The sequence below is a fragment of the Strongylocentrotus purpuratus genome, unplaced genomic scaffold (assembly GCF_000002235.5).
Source record: "Strongylocentrotus purpuratus isolate Spur 01 unplaced genomic scaffold, Spur_5.0 spur5_scaffold_6, whole genome shotgun sequence".
Lineage (NCBI taxonomy): Eukaryota > Metazoa > Echinodermata > Echinoidea > Camarodonta > Strongylocentrotidae > Strongylocentrotus > Strongylocentrotus purpuratus.
In genome coordinates this window covers 15,632,583-15,652,939 of record NW_022145612.1, presented here as the reverse complement: position 1 = coordinate 15,652,939, position 20,357 = coordinate 15,632,583, and the positions used below count along the sequence as shown (strand labels likewise).

The 20,357-nt window shown below is 38.1% G+C and overlaps 1 protein-coding gene across 3 annotated transcripts in view; it reads right to left on the bottom strand.

Moving 5' to 3' along the window:
- The window catches only part of LOC580842 (titin homolog), a 110,025-nt gene that overhangs the window by 80,365 nt on the left and 9,303 nt on the right, over nucleotides 1-20,357 (bottom strand). For all 3 annotated transcript variants that reach the window (XM_031000128.1, XM_031000129.1, XM_031000130.1), the window contains exons 2-9: nucleotides 11,110-11,203; nucleotides 10,085-10,338; nucleotides 9,613-9,713; nucleotides 8,783-9,087; nucleotides 7,638-7,712; nucleotides 7,233-7,307; nucleotides 6,170-6,265; nucleotides 5,175-5,408 (exon numbers count right to left, since the gene is read on the bottom strand). In XM_031000128.1, coding sequence (XP_030855988.1) covers nucleotides 5,175-5,408; nucleotides 6,170-6,265; nucleotides 7,233-7,307; nucleotides 7,638-7,712; nucleotides 8,783-9,087; nucleotides 9,613-9,713; nucleotides 10,085-10,338; nucleotides 11,110-11,142 — 1,173 coding nt within the window. In that variant the 5' untranslated portion in view covers nucleotides 11,143-11,203. The remainder of the gene's footprint in view (nucleotides 1-5,174; nucleotides 5,409-6,169; nucleotides 6,266-7,232; nucleotides 7,308-7,637; nucleotides 7,713-8,782; nucleotides 9,088-9,612; nucleotides 9,714-10,084; nucleotides 10,339-11,109; nucleotides 11,204-20,357) is intronic.

The window sequence follows — 20,357 nt, the reverse complement described above, 5'->3', positions numbered from 1 at the left end:
ATACCTTTATCAACTTTGCCTACTAATGATATCAATATGTTAAATGTATTTGGCACGTCTCCTTATACAGTACACAGAAGAAGAAAATGGAACATGTACCTTCATATCAAAATTTCATTTAAATCTGTTGAACACTACTAAAGTTATCAAACGGAAACCAGATTTGTTACGAACATTTAAACTATATCCCCTCCGACTTCGTCGGCGAGGGGATAATAAAAGTTGGTGAAATCTTACCTTTGGTTCTTTGGTGTGTTCAGGACATAATACTTTCAGCCTCTTACAATAGGTGTCCTGCTGTGCATTGTAATAATCACAGAACATGGACTCCCTGTCAAATAAAACAACAAAATAATCTTCATGAAAGTAGTTGAATTTAGTCACTGCAAACCTGTTCACACACAATACAAGATGATATTAAATATTCAAGCCTTTTCCAAAGATGTCTGCAATAGTAAGATATCTTATTGCAACATTTTTTGTGAACATCAAGGTTTTCAATTAAATAGATGCAAGTATTGCCATGGAAATACTATTTAAAGAATAACAACAATTTGCTAAGCACTACCTATGACACCGTAAGATTTCAAAGAATTGTGAAGATAAGTAGCTGTCATGCTAGCAGACTTCACATTTACACATTATTTCATGTTAATTACTGCCACTATCCTTAGAAATTTGAAATATTGAATCATCATTCAAGAAATTGAATTGCACCATGCTACCGACGTTAAAACCCTAATTTGTACAGTGCCACAAATCGTGGGTCTGTCTATTTTTATTTTATAATACAGAAAGAGACAACTTTTTATCTAAGTTAATATACAGTACCTGCAATTAAATATTTGTTGTATCTTGCTTTTCTGTGCATTTCTTTATGTAAAGTCACATGGATTGGAAAAGAAGACCCTCAGTTTTATATTTATTCTTTATCTTTTCTAAGCATCTATATGACTCACTTCAAAACTTACTGTTGTTTTGTATACACTGTTTCTTGCTTTTGTCTTTGCCAAATAAATAGTAATAGTAATAACTTACCCAACAATTCTTGTTTGGTATGCAGATCCATAGGATGTCTGGCTTTCATACTGAAATAGTCATTTAAAAAGGAGCAAGAATAATATACATTGTCATACTACAATACTCTCCAGATATGCATAAAAGTACGATTATAAATGAGTGAAATTCCCAAATTTCATAAGGAGATAAGGGTGGGGACTTCCATAATTAAGATTTTACTGTGTCGCTAATTGTAGAAGTAATCTTCCCTTTTAATTTTTAAATAAGATATTAAAATATCTTTCCTACAGATAGTAAGTCTTCTTCGACCATGACATGGATCTATTTCAAAACCAGATGGAAGGTTAGCTTGGCAAACACCACCTAATAGGAGAAGAAAGATGGGAAGACCAACTTGGAAATGGACTGATAACATTAAACAGTGGACAGGAATGTAATCTAAGCAGTCAGCTAAAACAGCTGAAGACTGAAGACAAATGGTTATGGAGAACCTTTGTCACCCCAACGGCTTCCAAGCTATGGGACATAGATAGATAGATAGATCAAGAAAGTGGACTGACTTACCTTTCTGAAGCACTTGCTCATATGCATGAGAGCCTTGGTGGGATTAATGGAATGTCCACAGGTTACACAGTTCACACTAGCCTCTGCCTCTTCTTCATTGTCTGTACTCTAAATAGCAAATGAAAACAGTACAGATAGACAGTATATAATTACTGCTCAATTTATTTATTTTTTTAACTGTTTTACAGTCGAACCTGTCTATGGCGACAGCCAAAGGGAAACACAAAAAGTGGTCTTTCTAGACAGGTTCCTTTAGTACATGTTTCAATGGTCAAGGGGGGAAAAATGTGGTCTTTGTAGACAGGTGGTCACTAAAGCAGGTTTTACTGTATATTGCAAACTTATCCATGCTATCCTGCGATTACCTGTATTGCATATGAAAATAATAGAGCTTTGTCGATTTCATCATTCCAAAAAAAAGGTTTCTACTTTGAAACATCAAATATCATACAATTACTGAGGGAAATTCAATTCATTTTCTCGAATGTGTTCTCTATCAAATTGTGTTGGTTCTTATGTATGCTGCTAGCTAAGATAATATGAAGAATTCAATAACACATCTGTTGACTTTGTATATATGTTTATACATGTTCTTACCTATTGTTTATTGCTGTTATGAATTTATGTTCAAGATTTTGTTATTAATATTATTATCATATATATATTTGTTAAACTATAATGTACCTCATTATGTTAAATAGGGCCTCATGGAACCACCGTCATTGGAGATAATGAGTCACCCTGTCTAAATATCAGAAATAAATAAATGAATAAATAAACTTAACATACATCTTGTTCCATCTTAATGGGTATGCTCTTGGCCTTGACGATAATCAACTGCAATTTCTTGATTTTGTCATCCAGCTCAGCAATCTTCAACTTGACTTTCATCATCTCATTCCTCATCTGTTCTAAGCTCTTCTTGTTGTTCTCCTCAGCTACACAGGGGCTCTGCTGCCACTGCTGAATCCGCTGGGGAAGGAGCTCAAAGATCCGACTGGAAGAGGAGAAAGTTTGAAATGAATGATTAAGAAAGAGTAATTAAAACTAGAAAGAGGGACTTTTCTTGTTGTTCTCCTCAGCTACTCAGGGGCTCTGCTGCCATTGCTAGATACGCTGAGACAAGAGCTCAAAGATGGACTGAAGGAGGGAGAGAGTTATGGATGAAAGAGAGAAGAATCAAAGAGAAATGCATGAAATAAGAGAGAGAGAAATCCATAAAATAAGAGAGAGAGAACAACAGAAAGTGAGTAAAAGTTAGAGGATAAAGCCAGAGAATGGACAGAGCAAGAGATATAGAGAGGAACATGGATAGAAAATGAAAAAAAGAGAAAAGCAAGAAAACAGGGAAAAAGAGAGAAAAATGAGAGTGAAGGAAAGAATGGGACAGAGACTAAGAGACACAAACAGAGACACGTAAAACAAACAGACTGAGAATGATAAAGATGGGATATAAACATTTTTCATGGTTACTGGCGCTTTCAATTCCTCTCAAATTCTTGGAATATTTCTAAATTTTTTATCACATATCTACAAAGCTTCAAAACACTGGCTGATCATGTCACTACTTACTTTGTTGCCAATTTCAGTCCGCACTCTTCACTACAGTATTTACTGAATGATCGGCTAGCTTGAGTGCATCCTGGACCACAGCACTGACGGAGATCCTTCAAGTCTTTGGCACCTCTTTGGGATTGCTTGACAGCTCCATCTGCGGTCCTCTTCCTCAATTCACGTTGGACTTTCTTCACCTTTACCTAAAACAAAAATCATTACCATCCATCATTATCAAGATCAGGTGTTGGCCGCACAAACACCATCTCCACAAAATAGGAGCAGACTCCTTTGAATACTGCTAGACCTAGACCATCCAAATTTCAGTTGATATATCCCTCAGGCTCCCGACAGTTTCAAAGGCTTAAAAGAACTCGATAATAAAAGTGGATTGGCTTTCAGCCAGCTTTCCTGTATGACTGAGCTTTACAGTGGTTAGCAACCACACAAACAAATGATTATTAAGTTAACTTCCTGAAGGAGGAGTATAAGATGGAGAACAGTATGGAGAAACAAAATTAGTGAGATACATCACAACTCAACTGATCGCCTTGGGTTCTTTTATATTAGTCCTCTACTTAGTAGATTATTGCTGTATGCATGTCATCGTAGTCATAACTTTCATAGGCTAATTGCTCTCTTAATATCAGTATAAGTATTATATGCTGTACATTATACAAGATAAACATGTGCTTGAAAATGTGTAATTCGAAGAATTATCACATTCTATCTTATCCATCTTTGGAATGTATACCTATGCCAGTTCGATTGATACCTACTTCTGCCTGGTCATATTCAAAGCACGTACAATTAATAGAAATTGCATTGGCAAAGCAAAGATTGTGTAAATGTTTAATGTCAATAACTTGCTTAGGTTTTGTCCAAATTCTCTCTGCCATTGAAAAAAACAATTCTAAGGACAGTGAAGGAGATTGCGCTGGTCTAACTGATAAAACTGTACATATAAGGTTCTCCAAATTAAACCTTTCAATCCTTACAAATCTTTACAATCTTATAACATATCAGAGATGCCAACCTTCATCAACAACACAAAAGTATTCTTAAGAGCTAAAACAGTATTTTTGGACAAAAAAGTATTTTTGAAAAAATGTCTCACCTTAAAGGTACTATGTCCCTTTTGCAGCCAACCTCAAATTCTGTAGAACTTTGCAGGAATTATGAATATGTCATGTAAGTCCTATCTGTGAAATTTAAACGTTAGCAGTGTCCTAATATTCCAATTATGCAAGGAAACCCGTTTTCTTACTAGACTTTACTGTCAGACACTGTTGAGTGACTGACTGGCCTTTTTTCTTCTTTGGTAATAACGTACATAAAATGAGCTGTAAAGGGTACATGAGCATTTGTCTACATTAATAACCCACTTATTGTGATGGCCCAAATTAAACTGATTGAATCTTTGCGCAGCATAAAACGTATGACCATTCGGTACAATGGTCTGGTAATCAAGACTATTACTTATTGGCTCTATAGCTCCTAAGTCGATTTGACAACCAATAGTCGTTATTTTCCCACTTGAGGACATTTTCAAGCCCCACCTTTTTTAGGGAAGTTCTAAATTAGTATTATCTTTCAAATGCCGTTGGAATTTAACCTTTTCATTTTTTGGGCCTGCAAATGGGACATAGTGTCTTTAACATATCGCCCAATCGAGCAGCTTAAAACAATGGCAGTACCACGTATACGTCCCCGGATCGGAGCGCGACGTGCATACAGTACACGTGGGTTGTTCGCAATGTGCGCAGTTTGGGGCCCGTATCACCGTCTTGCATCCATCGTTTGAAGCACATAGGTACACAATATACTTACGACACAAAGCCCATGAATCGGAAATTAAGAAAAACATCAATTCAAACAAAAATTAAATTAAAAAAAACGTAACAAAACATACAAAAAACGTACTGCCATATTCATAGCAAAAAAAGGAACAAATACGGCAAAAACGGAACAGTTGGCATCTCTGACATATATTCAACATATACATGTATGCAATGAGTGAAACAAATATAACATACCTTCTTTTTCAATTTCTTCTTCTTCCTTTCTTCCTCCTTCTGTTTCTTCTTCTGAGCCTTTTTCTGCTCCTTTTCCTTCTTTAGTTTCTTTTTCATCTTTTTTTCCTCCACTCTCCTCTCTTTCATCTTCCTCTCTAGCTCTTCCTCTATCGCTGGTTTCTTTGTTATGGGATCACATTCAGGGCGCATGGCATAGTCGTGATGGTTCAACAATTGTACAGAATTAGAACGATTCTGGGAATTGATGAAAAAGACCAGACATTATGTTATGAAAGTGACTACTGAACATGGAACATTGGTTTTTGTGTAATTGGGTTCTACATTTATTTCTTTTTGATATATATTTCTTTCATTCTAATTAGTTAATGTCAATTCACATCCAATGGATATAGATGTTTAGATCTATAAATTAATGTAGTCACTCTTTTCTTTCTTTGTCATATCAGAGTTGGAAGATTTGCTAATTACAACCCCAATAAAAAATGTAATTTGAATCATGAAATAACATCATGCTTACGGCCATTGATGAAGATTTTTACAAAATAAAAAAATATCTATTGTAACATTAGACAGATACATACAAAAAATGCTTAAATTTTAGGCAAAATAGAGTACAAAGGACACTATTCACCGGCATCTTAAGGACTGACTTAATCATTGCTTTATTGATGCATAAAAGACATATTGCTATTGGTTTCCATAATTAACTGACACCAGACTTGGTGGAAAAAACATTAATGTGTGTACAAGTCTTGCACACAGCGAAATTAGATGTCCCACCAGATTTTTTTTTAGCATACCCCTAGTATCTCAAATAGTCTTCAGCTAAAGGAAATGTATGATGTGGAGGGTGCAGTGCATTACATAAGACCTGTTGGTCAGAAAGTTATTGACAACACCTTGTTTTAGGTGAATACCCGGAAGGTGTCAAATTCCTCATCAGAGCCCTTAAGTACATGTAATAAAATATGTCTACTATTAGTTAATAAGAATACCATTTCTATGTCTGTATCTTGGCTTGTTGCTGAATCATATTTCCAGGAGTCCTTACTGCTGCTCTGTTTCAACAGCTGAGGTTTCAAAAAACTCTTCTGTATATTTGTGAAAGAAATCAACAATAAAAGCATTTTTCAAATAGGAACAGAACATTCACATTCATTAAAAATTCCAGTCACACAAAATTTCTTACACATATATTCCCACTCATGCAAAAACGATATATCAGGTTCTTAAATCTCCATTTTTCTGCACCTTTTTTATGTATAGTTTAGATGATAGATTCAATTACATCAGCATGAAAAACTTAACATATTCACAGTATAATATTTAATGTAAGTATAAATCAGATAAGTAATACATATTGCACAGCCTCATGAATCAATGGATGAGGTATATAACCAGAACGTCAATGACGTAGCGCTCATCCGCATCTCGCGACAACAAATATCGTAAATTTTATGTGGTACACTTAAGAACTGGTCAAAAAATAAAAATTTGATGCCCTGGAAGGGACATAATTTCATTTAGCTGTACAAGATTAAATAGAAACTAAAGGAAATGGAAGTTTTGTTATTTTTGGAATAAATTTGCATAAATTACCATAATTAATTAATGGAGAACAATTTCAAAATTCTGTGTAGAAGTTTAGTGTACCAAAGTTAGCTCTACGATATAAAGCAAACCAAATCAAAATCGGTCAAAATATGAAGGAGAAGAAGCATTTTTTGTGATCTTTAAATTATTTTTGGAATAAATTTGCATAAATTACCATAATTAATCAATGGATTTCCTTCAGGCCGGATGAGCTAAAAACAAATATGGACTGCTCTGTAATCGGATGGTGGTGGAAATTATCATTCCCTCTGTGGTGTTCATACCTGCCCTTCTATCACCCCCTCGCTTCGCCTCAGGGGTGATAGGAGGGCCGGTATGAACACCACCTTGGGAGTGATAATTTCCATCATCATCCTCATGAGCAGTCCATATTTGTATACTATTCATTCCCTCACAATGGAGGGTGGTAATGCAAGCACATTGTTACTATGATTTCCAACTTACGCTAGCTCTTTGCAGACACTGCTTGAAGCGGCACTTCTGTCTGATCTTGTTTGGTCCTCCAAATTTCTTCATGTCCTGTTCAGAGTAAAAACATACACTGGATATTTACATGGTACAAGCCAAAGTCTGATTTGTGTGAAAATTCTTTTTTAGTAGAGTATTAGTTTGGACCAATGTTGGGCCGTAATGGAAGAGAACCACACATTGTATGGAGAACTAATAATTCTCCATACCAAGATAAAAGGGGGAAAAATAAAGGAGGGCAAATAGATGTTGATCTTTTTATAATCAAGTATACCTGCATGATCTGTTTGATCTAATTATCTAACATCAAAAGAATATCAATTCCTGTTACTGCTATTACATTACTGTAACAATATAATAGCCAATATGAAAATGTCTTACCATACAGAAGTCACACTGTCCACAATCATCATTCCTTTTGCAAGCCTCGCATTCACCACACCTTCTGTTGGCTCGCTGAAGAAAAGAAGTAAGTAAAACAAGATATGAATGATCTTATTGTCATAATATGACAGCTCTCCTATCATGCATGTGTTATTCCTTTTATTTCACAACAAACGAAGAAGTAGGAACATTGCGGTATCAAAGATCTCATCCAAAGGCCCGTTCACACATGGCTTTTTATGTATAATGGAATAACGCACTTTACATTTTGGTATATCTTTTAACATACTGGTAGTAAATGTGTGTTCCATTCATCACCATTTACCAGTCATTTTCAAATAAAAAATAAGTTATTAAAAAAACAGTCATATCGTCGCCGTTTTCACGAACCGGCACAAGCCACCGAAATCCCTTCAAAATGTAGTTTTTATTTTTTTTGCATTTTTAGCATAAGTTATCAACAATCTTTCATCTCACCAAATTTCAGCATCCAAAACGCTTTAGTTTTTGAGATATCCATGGTTACACAAATGACAAAAACGACACACGAGCTAAAAAGCACGATTCATATTTTCACGAACCGGCACGCGCCGTTATAAGTCAATGGGCTGTGCCGGTTCGTGAAAATATCTTTGCGCTTACAAGACCTAGACGACGCGACACAGGCGGTTGTGCCGGTTCGTGAAAATAAAATACGCGCTAAGACAGCGCGAGCGCTTTTGTCTTGCGCGTAAAGTTACATAGGAAAAACGACACAGTGGCTTGTGCCGGTTCGTGAAAATATTTTTGCTACGTAAACAGCAAAATAATATTTTCACGAACCGGCACGAGAGTCCAAAGCTTCGTAATATTAATAGTAATTGTCATTATGCTTAACAAATGGAATGTATAGAAAATACAGAATATTTTCCTTTCATTGATATGTATTTTGTGATATAAAATTTGACATAAGGCATGTTTCTGGCGAATTTAAAACGGGCTAAACGTAAAACGCATTTTTCTCAGAATGTACTTATTTCGTTGCGCGTTGGGCTGTGCCGGTTCGTGAAAACGGCGACGATATGTGAACAAATCTTAAGTGGCTAATTGCCAGGCACAGAGTATTGACCCAACAGTGACTGACTGATACACCATCATCTTACCTGTGCTGCTTTAGTGAGTTTCAGAGCATTTGTTGCAGGTGAGTAATCTCCTGATGCATCGGCCTCTGAAGCCCCTGTTTTCTCCCCACTCCCAATACCCCTCTTCTCCTTCAACTTCATCAGCTTCATCTTCTTACGTCTCTTCTTCTTCTCTCTCTCCTTCTTCATTTTCATCTTCATCTTCTTCTCTTTCAAGAACTGTTTCTTCTTCTTTTTGATCTTCTTCCCACTTGGCTTGTCCAATTTTGACTTTTCTTTCTTCTCCTTCCTTTCCTTGTAGATAACCGACAGACCAGGGTTTTTTTCTATAAGACAGCAAAAATGCAATAAAAGAAAATAGTCATGAGGACAAACTTCTTTATACGATGATTACTATGAACACTAATAGTTAGTAAACATTTCTGATCAACACCACCATTTCAAACACAATGAAGTGGAAATATGTAAGAATTGTAGGAGAAAATACCAAACATGCCACTTGATGAAATAGGTATAACAGGGCATTGTCAATATGATAAATTATACGGAGTATGTTTCTTTTAAGCAATCTCAAATTGTCACCCTTCCTACATGTAATATGTATATATTATTTCTCTAGCTCATACCAAATTCATTAAAGAGTTGGTGACACATTAAATACCATGAAACCTAACTATGATCAGGTCACACCAGCCAGTGACTCATCATGGAAACAGCTGAAACTCAGAGAGGAGTAATCTATTTTGATTTTTAGCTATCTATATATGGGGAATGGTTTACAGTTTAATAGAACAAAAATAAAGAACTTATCAGGTAAAAAAAAATTCTGTCCAATAGAAGTCTATACACACCTCTACATGGTGGGCAAGCATATTTGAGGATGAACTTAGCAGCTGGTTCCTCCACACCAACACATCTTCCATGGTACCATTCTTCACAATGATCACATGCTCTGTGGATAGACATTTGGGAAAAAAAATGTTGCAATATAAGAAACAAAATGATTAGATTTCCAATTAAAAATCTTTACAAACATCTGAAGCATCGAATGCTGCAGTGTCAATTGAAGTCAGTCAGGCCAAATATAGATGCATGCTCTATTTCAATAGATAAATATTTTTCCCTTTTTTTTCCCCCCTTCTTCTTTGAATCACCAAAATGACAACAAATACAAAGTAAAAAAGTTTCACTTAAAGTGTATCACACACTCAAAGTCCTAGTTTGATGGAATAGGTTATGAGTTGTTACATGTACTGTATCACCGAAGACTTAAAGAACTTTAAGACAATTAATAAAGTAATTAAAAAGTGATACTTTTCTTACATCATGAACTGTGAGCAGTCTGGGCTCCTGCAGAGGCAGTAAGCCATAGGCTCTCCATTATCATCCAGGAAGTGTCCCCCTGGTCCACTTTCAATGGCTCGTTTGTCTGTCCTGATGACCTTCTCTTTATGTGTGTCCTTATCCTTCTCTGTCTTCTCTATCATACTGACCAGGGTCGCGACCTTTGCCTGTCTCTCTGGTAGGATGGTGAAGCCCATTGAAGAGGATGAAAGCAGAGTAGAGTCCTCATCATCCTGCAAAGAAAAAGAAAGACATATTAAAGTGTCAATATTATTATTATCATATTATTTGACTCTTACGGGTCCAGCAATGACTTTCTTAATGCATTTTACATTGACTCTGTACAGAGACTTTCAAGTTATGAGCATTAAATCCGCGGGAAGACGGACAACCCATAAAAAGTAGACTGAGAACTGGGAGAATTTTATTCTAGATTCTATCTAGACTTTTAGGCGGCATCATTTTTTTGCATCACCAGCGCGCGGGTCGAGAACGCGAGAACCTGCACAGTGCCGAAGAAAAAAAATGTACGCAAAAATGCTGACGATCCTTATCTCTTAAGACAAATTTTGTCCGCGTATTCAACAAGGATGGACTCGCTTAGCCTTATGCGGAAGATCCTCATTCTCGGATCAGTGCCCCTAAACTAATAATAATAATCGACCCTGGCTAGGCATAGACTGTAGATCTATATAAAATATTCTTCTTATTGACCATGACACATGACAAAGTGACAGGTAAGCTTGTGGTTTTTGAGAGGTAAATTCGTGACTAGATCTAGATCTAGGTAATAATCACTCATTTTGTACCTGCGAGTGATCCATTTCCCTTTGCACGTGCCCACTTGCTAGAATCTGTGTACCGTATGTTTTAGACTTTCTTTAGGCCTACATTTAGTTTAGAAGACTAAAATTATCAAAGAGGATTGCATTCCGTAGAACCAGCTGAAATTAATATCATAGACATCTCCAATATATGAAGTGTAACTTTAGGTGTAAACTCACACTTGTTTCTTCCATTGTAACTGAATCTTCCATTTTGTATTGCCTGTGATTCTTCTGTAAAAATGCTGCAAGTGTCACGACGCGACGGTCGTTGTAGACCAGCTTATGGTCGTTTTAATCTGTTGCCCTTTCCCGAATGCGCGCGCGTGTATGATATGCGTACTCCCCACGAATTCACCTTCCCCGAAAAAAACGACCAGCTAATCTCGGCAGCGAGGTCCGAATTTAATGAGCAGTAACCCCATGACCCCGCTTCCCAAATAAGGATCCTCTCATGAATGATGCATGTTTCGTTCCGATCAGTTGGCCTTGCTCAGGTGATCGGCCTGTGTATGCGTGCCTGTGAGCCCTGGTATGGAAAGCCGTTGGTGACTTTATTCACGTGCCCCAGACGTATGGAACGCGGCACACGTCTGCTAAATTGACCAATCACCGCCTGTTATTTAGCAGGCGCGTGCAAGGTGCGATAGCACACGCCTCTTACTTTGCCAGACGGGTGCGCAGAACGCTCGTAAATTGAATTTTAAGACAACCAATCAAGTCCGCTGTTACAAAGCTGCTCAGCTCAGTACGTACGGGGCCTGTTCGCTATTACAAAACTGCTCAGGTCAGTACATATTGGATGGGGGACACACCCACGGCCAGGCACGGATCCAGGGGGAACGAAGGGGTCTCCCCCCTCCCCCGCCAAAAAAAGAGAGAGAGCTGGAGAGAGAAGGAACAGAAGGGAAGGGGAAAGAGGAGAGAAAGGAAAGAAAGAAGAGGAAAGAAAAGAGGGGAAAAAGAGATCGGCGGGGGGGGGGGGGCGACTGAGGGCCTTGCCTCCGAAGCTGTTCCCCTCCCCCCCCCCTCCCCCTTCCCCCTCCCCCAAAAAAGAGAGAAGGAAGGAAAGGGAAATTTAAAAAAAGGAGAAGAGGAGTCAAAGGGAAGGGGGGAAAAGGAATAACAAAAGTAATGAAGGTTGATTATCAGTTACGATTTTCTCGCCAACAATTTTTTGATCCTCAGGGGGGGGGGACGAAAAAAAGAGAGTAGGAAGGGAAAAGGAAAGAGGAAAGCTAAAGGGAACAAAAAAGGGAAAGGGAAAGAAGAAAAGAAACAAGTGAAAAGAAAGGGAGGGGGTCAGATCCAATTAATCCAGCCAACAACATGTGGTTCGGGTAGGGGGTGAAAGGCCTTTGCCTCCCCAGCAAACTTTAAAAAGAGAGAAGGAAGGGAAGGGAAAGAGATGAGAAAGGGAAAGAAAAAAAAAGAGGAAGAAGAAAGGTAGGGGAGATCAGTTGCGATTTTTCCCGCCATCAAGGTGTGGATCGGGGGCGAAAGGCCCTTGTCTCCCCCTCCCCCCTCAGCAAAAGAGAGAGAGAGAAAGAAGGGAGGGAGGGAATGGGAAAGAGGAGAGAAAGGGAAAGAAAATGAAGAGTAAGGGGAAAAGAAAAGGGGAAAAGATATGGTTTCGCGCTCATCTCGCCTCCCCCAAACGAGATCAAGCGCCAGATACGCCACTAGACACCACTGGCGTACTAATTCGAAGGGGGCAGCCTCCCCCTTAAGTGGTTCATTTCTAATTCGATTTCAGTGATTTACAAATGTTGTAAAATGACATAATTTTTTAGTAAATTATACTGTTTTATGAGTTTGTTGGAAAATGACGAATTCCGAAAGTTACAGTCAGGCGAGAAAATATGCTTATTTTGAGGTCTGCACGTCAAGAGATGAGAACGGTACAGCGAATCGTCTTCTTTCTCTAATAATTTATTGAAACGTCAAAGCTTCCGCGCTTCGTGGAGGAGGGAGGGGGAAGCTCGCCCGTCCCTGTACCCACCCCCTATTACGTCACTGCTGGTCACCATTACGTACCAATATTTGGCTCGCATGATTTCAAATTTGGGCCCCCTCCCTAGGAAATCCTGTATCCACGCCTGAATGACGTCACAGACTCATGAGTGAGTTGCCAATTTTTCTTGTGATTTTCAAAGTTTTTCATGTCATTAAAAATTCAAAACTTTCTTATTAGTTATCCGATTTTGCAAACTTTTAGTTTGATTGGTTTGTTATTAATTTTTGAAGTGGACTTGCCCTTTAAGTCCATACAACCCCCTCTCTGTCGATTCCTTCCTTTGCTGTGGGTTAGGGGCATGATACACCAGCCCCTAGATGGCAACGCTGTAACACCCCACCGCCCCCCCCCCCCCCCCCCCCCCCCCCGTGAAACACACACAGGCAACGCCATCTATGAACATGGCCCCGAATATTTGTAGAAAACATTTATTGAAAACGTACATTTTTGAACAAATAAAGAAAAAGGCGTGCCTCAATAATGTACGCGACCCATTATCCTGCCCCTGCCCCCCCTCCACCAAAATAATAATTACGACCACGCTGCGCCATTCGGTCCACCCTCCCCGCAGTATTCCCTTGGTACGAGTAAACAGCGGGGGCTAGGGTACGTCGCCGCCCCCAGAAAAAAAAAATCACAAAGAAAATGCAATAAATTATCAATAATTCATTGCATTTGGCCCCGACCCCTAACATAACAAAATTCTCTATGTGGGCATGCCTTGAACCATAATGCGTGGTCCTACAGAGTTCCTATTTAACTAACATCTACGTTATTATAAGAACAGTTTCATTATCAAATCGAATAAACACTTACATACAGATTGAATGTTATATATGTTTTGTTCTTATACACATCATATTCATACCTAATATGGTGATCAGGGGCGTCGCTAGACCTTTTTCAGTGGGAGGGGGGGGGGGGGGGGGGGGTGTAGAGGCCGACGATTACCGACAAAACTAGCCACCAATTACCGACAAAATTAAATTTCCAATATCTACAAATTTAACCCTATAAACCCGGGGCCGAAGGCTAAATTGTTTTTCATATGGACTATCTATAGTACTTGCGTATGTGCAAATGGTCAATTTCCACGACGACACAAATATACGAATTATTTCGTCAACTTAGTCAGCATTCATAGCTATATATTTTAAGGCAGACACGGAGCTAGGATCTTATTTTAGGAAGGGGTGGTGAGTGAGCAAGCGAATCACTCAAAGAGCGCTGGGGTGTGGGTGATAGGCCTCCCGCGCGAAGCGCGGAAGCTTAGACGTTTCCTTACATTATTAGGAAAAGAAGACGATTTGTTGTACCGTTCTCGACTGTTAATCCTTGTCTGATTCAGTTTCTCCCCCTCCCGCGCAAAGCGCGGAAGCTTTGACGTTTCATTAAATGATGAGAAAAAGCAGACGATTCGGTGGACTGTTCTCGACTCTTAATCCTTATCTGAATTCAGTTCTTCTCCTCCCGCGCGAAGCTCTGAAGATTTGGCGTTTCATTAAATTATTAGAGAAAGTAGACGATTAGTTAATGAACCGTGCCCGACTCTTAATCCTTGTCTGAATTCGGTTTCCTTACGCGCGAAGCGCGGAAGCTTTGACGTTTCATTAAGTTATGAGAAAAAGCTGACGATTCGGTATACTGTTCTCGACTCTTAATCTTTATCTGAATGAAGTTTTCCCCTTCCGCGCGAAGGGCGGATTTTTTGGCGTTCCATCACAATATAGAGAAAAGAAGATGATTCGTCGTACCGTTTTTGACTCTTATTAAGCCCTATTCATCTGAATTCATTTTCCCCTCTCGCGCGAAGCGCGGAAGCTTTGACGTTTCCTTAAATTATTAGAGAAAGAAGACGATTCGTTGAACCGTTCTCGACTCGTCTAAATGAAGTTTTCCCCTTCCGCGCGAAGGGCGGAATTTTTGGCGTTTCATCACAATATAGAGAAAGGAAGACGGTACGATTCGTCGTACCGTTGTTGACTCTTAAACCTTGTTTGAATTCAGTTTCCTCGAAAATTTCAAACCTCTGATTTCTTTAGCTGATATTATAGGAAAGTGAAACTTCGAGAAAATACAAGTATAGTAGTTGTAGTCACTCTCGAAGTCGTCACAGCGGATAAAAAGTCACAGTTCGTAGGGAAAAAAACTTGTCGGCCGTCCGAAAATATACATCTCACCGACTTCAAACTTCTGCATTGATATAGTACACGAGGATCGAGCAAGAATACCGACACAGCTGACCCGACACAGCAACATTTACCCGTGTCTCTCTTGCTCCCTTGACGAGACGACTCCACCCAACAACCCCCTTCTCTCTTTTACTCCCACTCCTCCTCTCTCAGGCTCTTACCTCCCCTCTTTCTCCTCTCTTTCATCCCCCGTTTCTTGTCTTTTTTCTTCTTTTTTCTTCCTTTTTCTTCTTTTTTTCCTTTTCTTTCTTTTCTTTTCTTTCCTCTCCTCCCTCTTTTTCTTTTTTTCTCTTTTTTTCTTCTCTTTGATTTCCTTTCTTTTCCTTTCTTTCCTTTCAGTTGGGGGGGGGGGGGGGTGTCGCACCCCCACCCCCTCCCCTCTTGGAGACGCCCCTGATGGTGATTCGTTATACCCTAACTCTAAATTAGACCTTCATTGTACCAAGGCAATCTCATCTAAACGCGCTAATCTATTATCCTCTCAGATTTATAAATAATAAGAACATAGAAATATGTTGTATTCCTCCAGCACACAACACATACATAATCTCAGGTGTAAATATCGTTTAAGGAAAAAGAGCTTATCAATCAATACTGCAATCTGCATGTGATTCACCTATAAATATTGCACTATTACTATGCTTCGACTACTCATATGACATATAACATAGAAATATAAAGGAATAATCATAAACTATATACAAGACAAGAAATATAGACTAAAGAATATTGATTGTCTCTAAGAAATGTGATAACTTCCACTTATGCAATATAGAGCAATACATGTTGTATTATAAGCCAATCAACATCCAAACATCAACCCTTAAATACAATTAGGCCTATGGGATAATTATGAGCAGGTTTATTCGATTGATAACTACCAACAAATAATGGTCAGATAATCCCTTGTGCCAAGCAAATGCAAACTCTTCACATTGTTTCCAACTTCTAATCTGAGCTCTTAAGCAAACATGCCTCCTATCACTAATCCCCCTGTCCTTGCCCAATGGAGAGTGTTGCTCAACAACACAACATGGACGAGAATATTGGGGAAGAAAGGGAGAGAAAGAGAGAGAGTGTGTGTGTGTGTGTTCCCTATACCACGAGTGAGGTTGACCTCTGTGCAGAGTGACCCAAGAGAGATAAGGGAGAGATGGAAGAGGGGGAGAGATATACTCTGTTGTTCCAACACTATTTATCACACTGGCTCATACACATTATCACAATGGCACTGTTGCATAGTATATCACCTAATTTGCAATTAGAGTAGGTTCTGAATGATAGATTGTAAATCTGGAAACTACCATTCATGATATTAGACTTACCTTTTTCTTTATCAACCCTAGACTATAGCTTTATAGTATTTACAAACTCCAATACTAGGTGGAGGATAAACGTTCATATAGCAGTTCGGTACCTCGTTTATAATTTGGCATAATATTCTTTGCATCAGAAAGTTCCTACCTCAATGGAAGTACAATGTATACTTCTTTTCTGACATAGAAATCAAAGTCAATACTTTTAAGAACGGTAAGAGTACCACGTGCGTCGATCACCATGTGCCCGGCACATTTTTGTTTGTCTGCGCTGCATGCACTCACCGTACACACACATTAAACTCCATATTAAACAAGGTATCTGATTGGTAGATCAATTCCAGACGCATGTGCAGTAAACAGCATCCGTCTGGAAAAAGGCACACGTGTGCTAATAAAGTAACAGGCGTGTGCTATCGCACCTTGCATGCGCCTGCTAAATAACAGGCGGTGATTGGTCAATTTAGCAGACGTGTGCCGAGTTCCATACGTCTGGGGCACGTGAATAAAGTCACCAACGGCTTTCCATACCCTGGGAGCTGGGTGTATGTTGGTGAATGTGAAAGTTATGTGCAATGCTACAGTATACAAATAACGCACGTCCCAGAGTGCAATAGCGGTGAATGCAGTACGCGCGAGGTTTCTTTAGATTGGTGCCGCTCTGTGCAACGAGCCGCTTGCGGCGAGTTGACAGTGCGAACCATCTGAAGAAACCGAGCGTTTACTGCATTTACGTTTCGCACAACAGGGTCAAGTGCGTTATTTGTTTTATAAAATAGCGACACAAATAGCAAAAACGAAACTTTAGATCTAATAAGTTAGAGTCTACGAGAGTTCGATCTAGATCTAGATCTAGAGTTATGTTGGTTCTAGATCTACTTCTAATTAGACTAAGACCTTGCAGGCTTACCAAAAAGTCAATGGGATTCATTGCCTTGATTAAAAATAAAATCCATACAGTGGGTCTAGAGACGAGTCTACATCAGACAGCTGAAATTCCTGGCTTCATTATAAAATCCAAAAGTCAAAACAGGCCTAAATCCAAGGCAAAAGTAAAATAAAAATTTGCTTTTTAATAATACCCCGCTGGCCGCTCTAGCTAGCTAGCTAGAGCTAGCTACGCGTACGTTGCGCTGGGGATCATGGTGGAGCGTACAATATTAGCTACGCGTAGCCTACAATAATTGCAATGCAACTCGAGGGAGCGCGTACTACACGTACGCGCGCGCACTGGATCTCCATGGTCACGCGTACGCACCGTGCAATATAACTTTTTACTGCGCTTTTTCTGCACTCATTTCTGCAAAATCGTGCTTGCATCAAAATTTTTTCAATGTCATGTGACGCGTATTGACCAATCACGATGCTTAAAATACTAGAGCCATTTTATAATATTTGTTATTTGCGTGCAGCACATGCACTATTGTCCCAATATATTAAGCATGCATACATCGTATTGGATAAAAGTTGACTAGCAATTGAAACTGAGTTTGCCAATTATTCATTCATTCAAAATGGTTCATTTCAAATAAAACTTTCATCGCGGCGTTTAGCCGAATTACAAAAGTTTACAAACAAAATTAATAACACATAATGTAATTTATATAACATAGAACATAGCATAACATGATATATTGAATTTGTAAAATAAATCAGTATAAATACGAGAAATATAGCTTATTGCAACAAATGGAAACATAAATAAGAAAGAAATCTGAATTAAATAGCACTGAAATCATGTGAAAGAAGGACTAAAGTAATTAGCAATGAGACCTGTTAGGTGGTGTATGATTTGTGATACTGCCCTAGGTACCTGCAAACACTACATTAATATAAATTCTACGAAAACTTCAAGGAGTGGCTTGCAGAAGAGTTTTAAAGACATATTTGGTGACTTTTCTACAAACAAATCGCAGCATGTATGCGACAAATGTGTGAAGAAAGTTATAAATGTACACTCCATGAGAAGTCAACAAGTCGAACTAATCTACGAACGGACACTTCAAAACCACACCGTAATTGCCTCTTCTAGCTCTTCTAGCCCTTCTACTCCAAAAAGGAAAGCAACGACACCCAAAAGCAAAAATGGGTCAAATTCGGAGAATAAAAGAGAAGCTTGTTTTTCACCTGGCCGGCACACCACCAACAAAGGTAAATAATCAAACAAACACATTTAAATTTCATCTCTAGATCTAGGTGTACCTTTCTTGTCGGACCAAAATCCTTCATCGCTTGGTCGAACTGTAAAAAAAAGGTGCAATGTCATGAATGTAGGCCTACTCGATCTTGCGTCTTGTGACAATCTTTGATTTGTTTTTGTTCTTTACTGTTCCCTTTCTATAGCTTTCTTCCCCCTTAAAAAAAAAAAAAAAATCCCTTTTTTCTGCTACTTAATTCAATAGGCTACAGTGAAATGAAAATCTTTGAAACTAGTTATGTTTGAAGACTCTTACTTGCATTATTGTGATATTTGTTCTCGCCTATAGGCGAGAACAAATATCACAATAATGCATTATAATATCATTATAATGATACAAATATTGTATTCCTGAATGTATGATTTTTTTTTGCAAATCAGCACCATCACCTAGATCTATGTTTTTGTATTTTTTAACAAGCAATATTCATACTGAATGTGTATTTTGGTATCCTTACAACATGTTACTAAGAGGCTACATGTTTCTGGAACACCCAAGTCCAAGACGAGGATCAACTTCCAGCCATTGATTGAAAATGAATCTTCAATTGATCCAATGCCACAACGAGGAAAACAAGTTCAGGTGGGGTTGATGAATTTTGTTGGTTTGATTGACTCCCTGGCAATAATGTTTTATTTTTTTAATCCATGCATTCATCTGACATTTGGTGTTAGACCAAGGAGTGCCAGTAACTCCTTGGTTAGACTGCAGAATCATATATAAAGGCCAAGTCCAGTCCAAGAATTTCTTGGTATTTATAAAAGCAGACAAAATAATGGACAAACAGATTTTTTTAAAGTTTGAGGAAAATCAGAATGATGATAAATATATATATATATATATGCAAATATAGGGAATACTATAGGTAGGCCCTAAAGTTGTTTCATTAGGAGAAAATGGAAACTATTTTCTTTCTCCCTTAATATCTCAGGTCATAAGTTGACTGCTAGCAGTTATATATGCACTTAAATATGACAGTTGTTTATTAAAGGTACTATGTTCCATTCGCAGGCCCAAATATGAAAAGGTTAAATAAGAACGGCATTTGAAAGAGCTAATTTAGAACTTCCCTCAAAACGAGCTTTTGTTTTATATTACCCACAAATTCCTTTTTTTAATAAATATTTGCGTTGTATGTTAATCATATTTCAGATCGATTAGCATAATTATGTTGATTTTTCAAACACTGTGGATGTATATTTTGACATTACCTGCTTTATAAATGTATTTATATTATATATTGATTTTCTTTTTTGCTATTCATACTAGCTCATGTTTTCGATAGAACTGGCCTTATTTTTTCTTTGATGATTGATTTGTTTTGCTTATTTTATTACTCATTCCTTATAGGTAAACAGCCAGTACTATTGCTTCAAAGATGCATACCTACAAATACTTTGCTTTCAAAATGTGATATCATGATAGACATGTTATAATCATTGGAATGACTTTTCTCCAAATCTCAATTTTTGTGTCACTTTGTATGAAAGCCATACAAAGAAGGAAGTAGCTAGATTCTCCTTTGAATTTGAAGTAACTTTACACCCAATGATTGTTAATTTAAGCTACATATAAGCTTACCTCATTTACAGGTTATAACAGTTTACTTTGATGTTATTAACATGTTTTGCAGATGATAACATGCTTTAACTATTATTCTCGTTGCCAATTTTTTGTCTTCAAAAGATAATCAGTATTCCACATA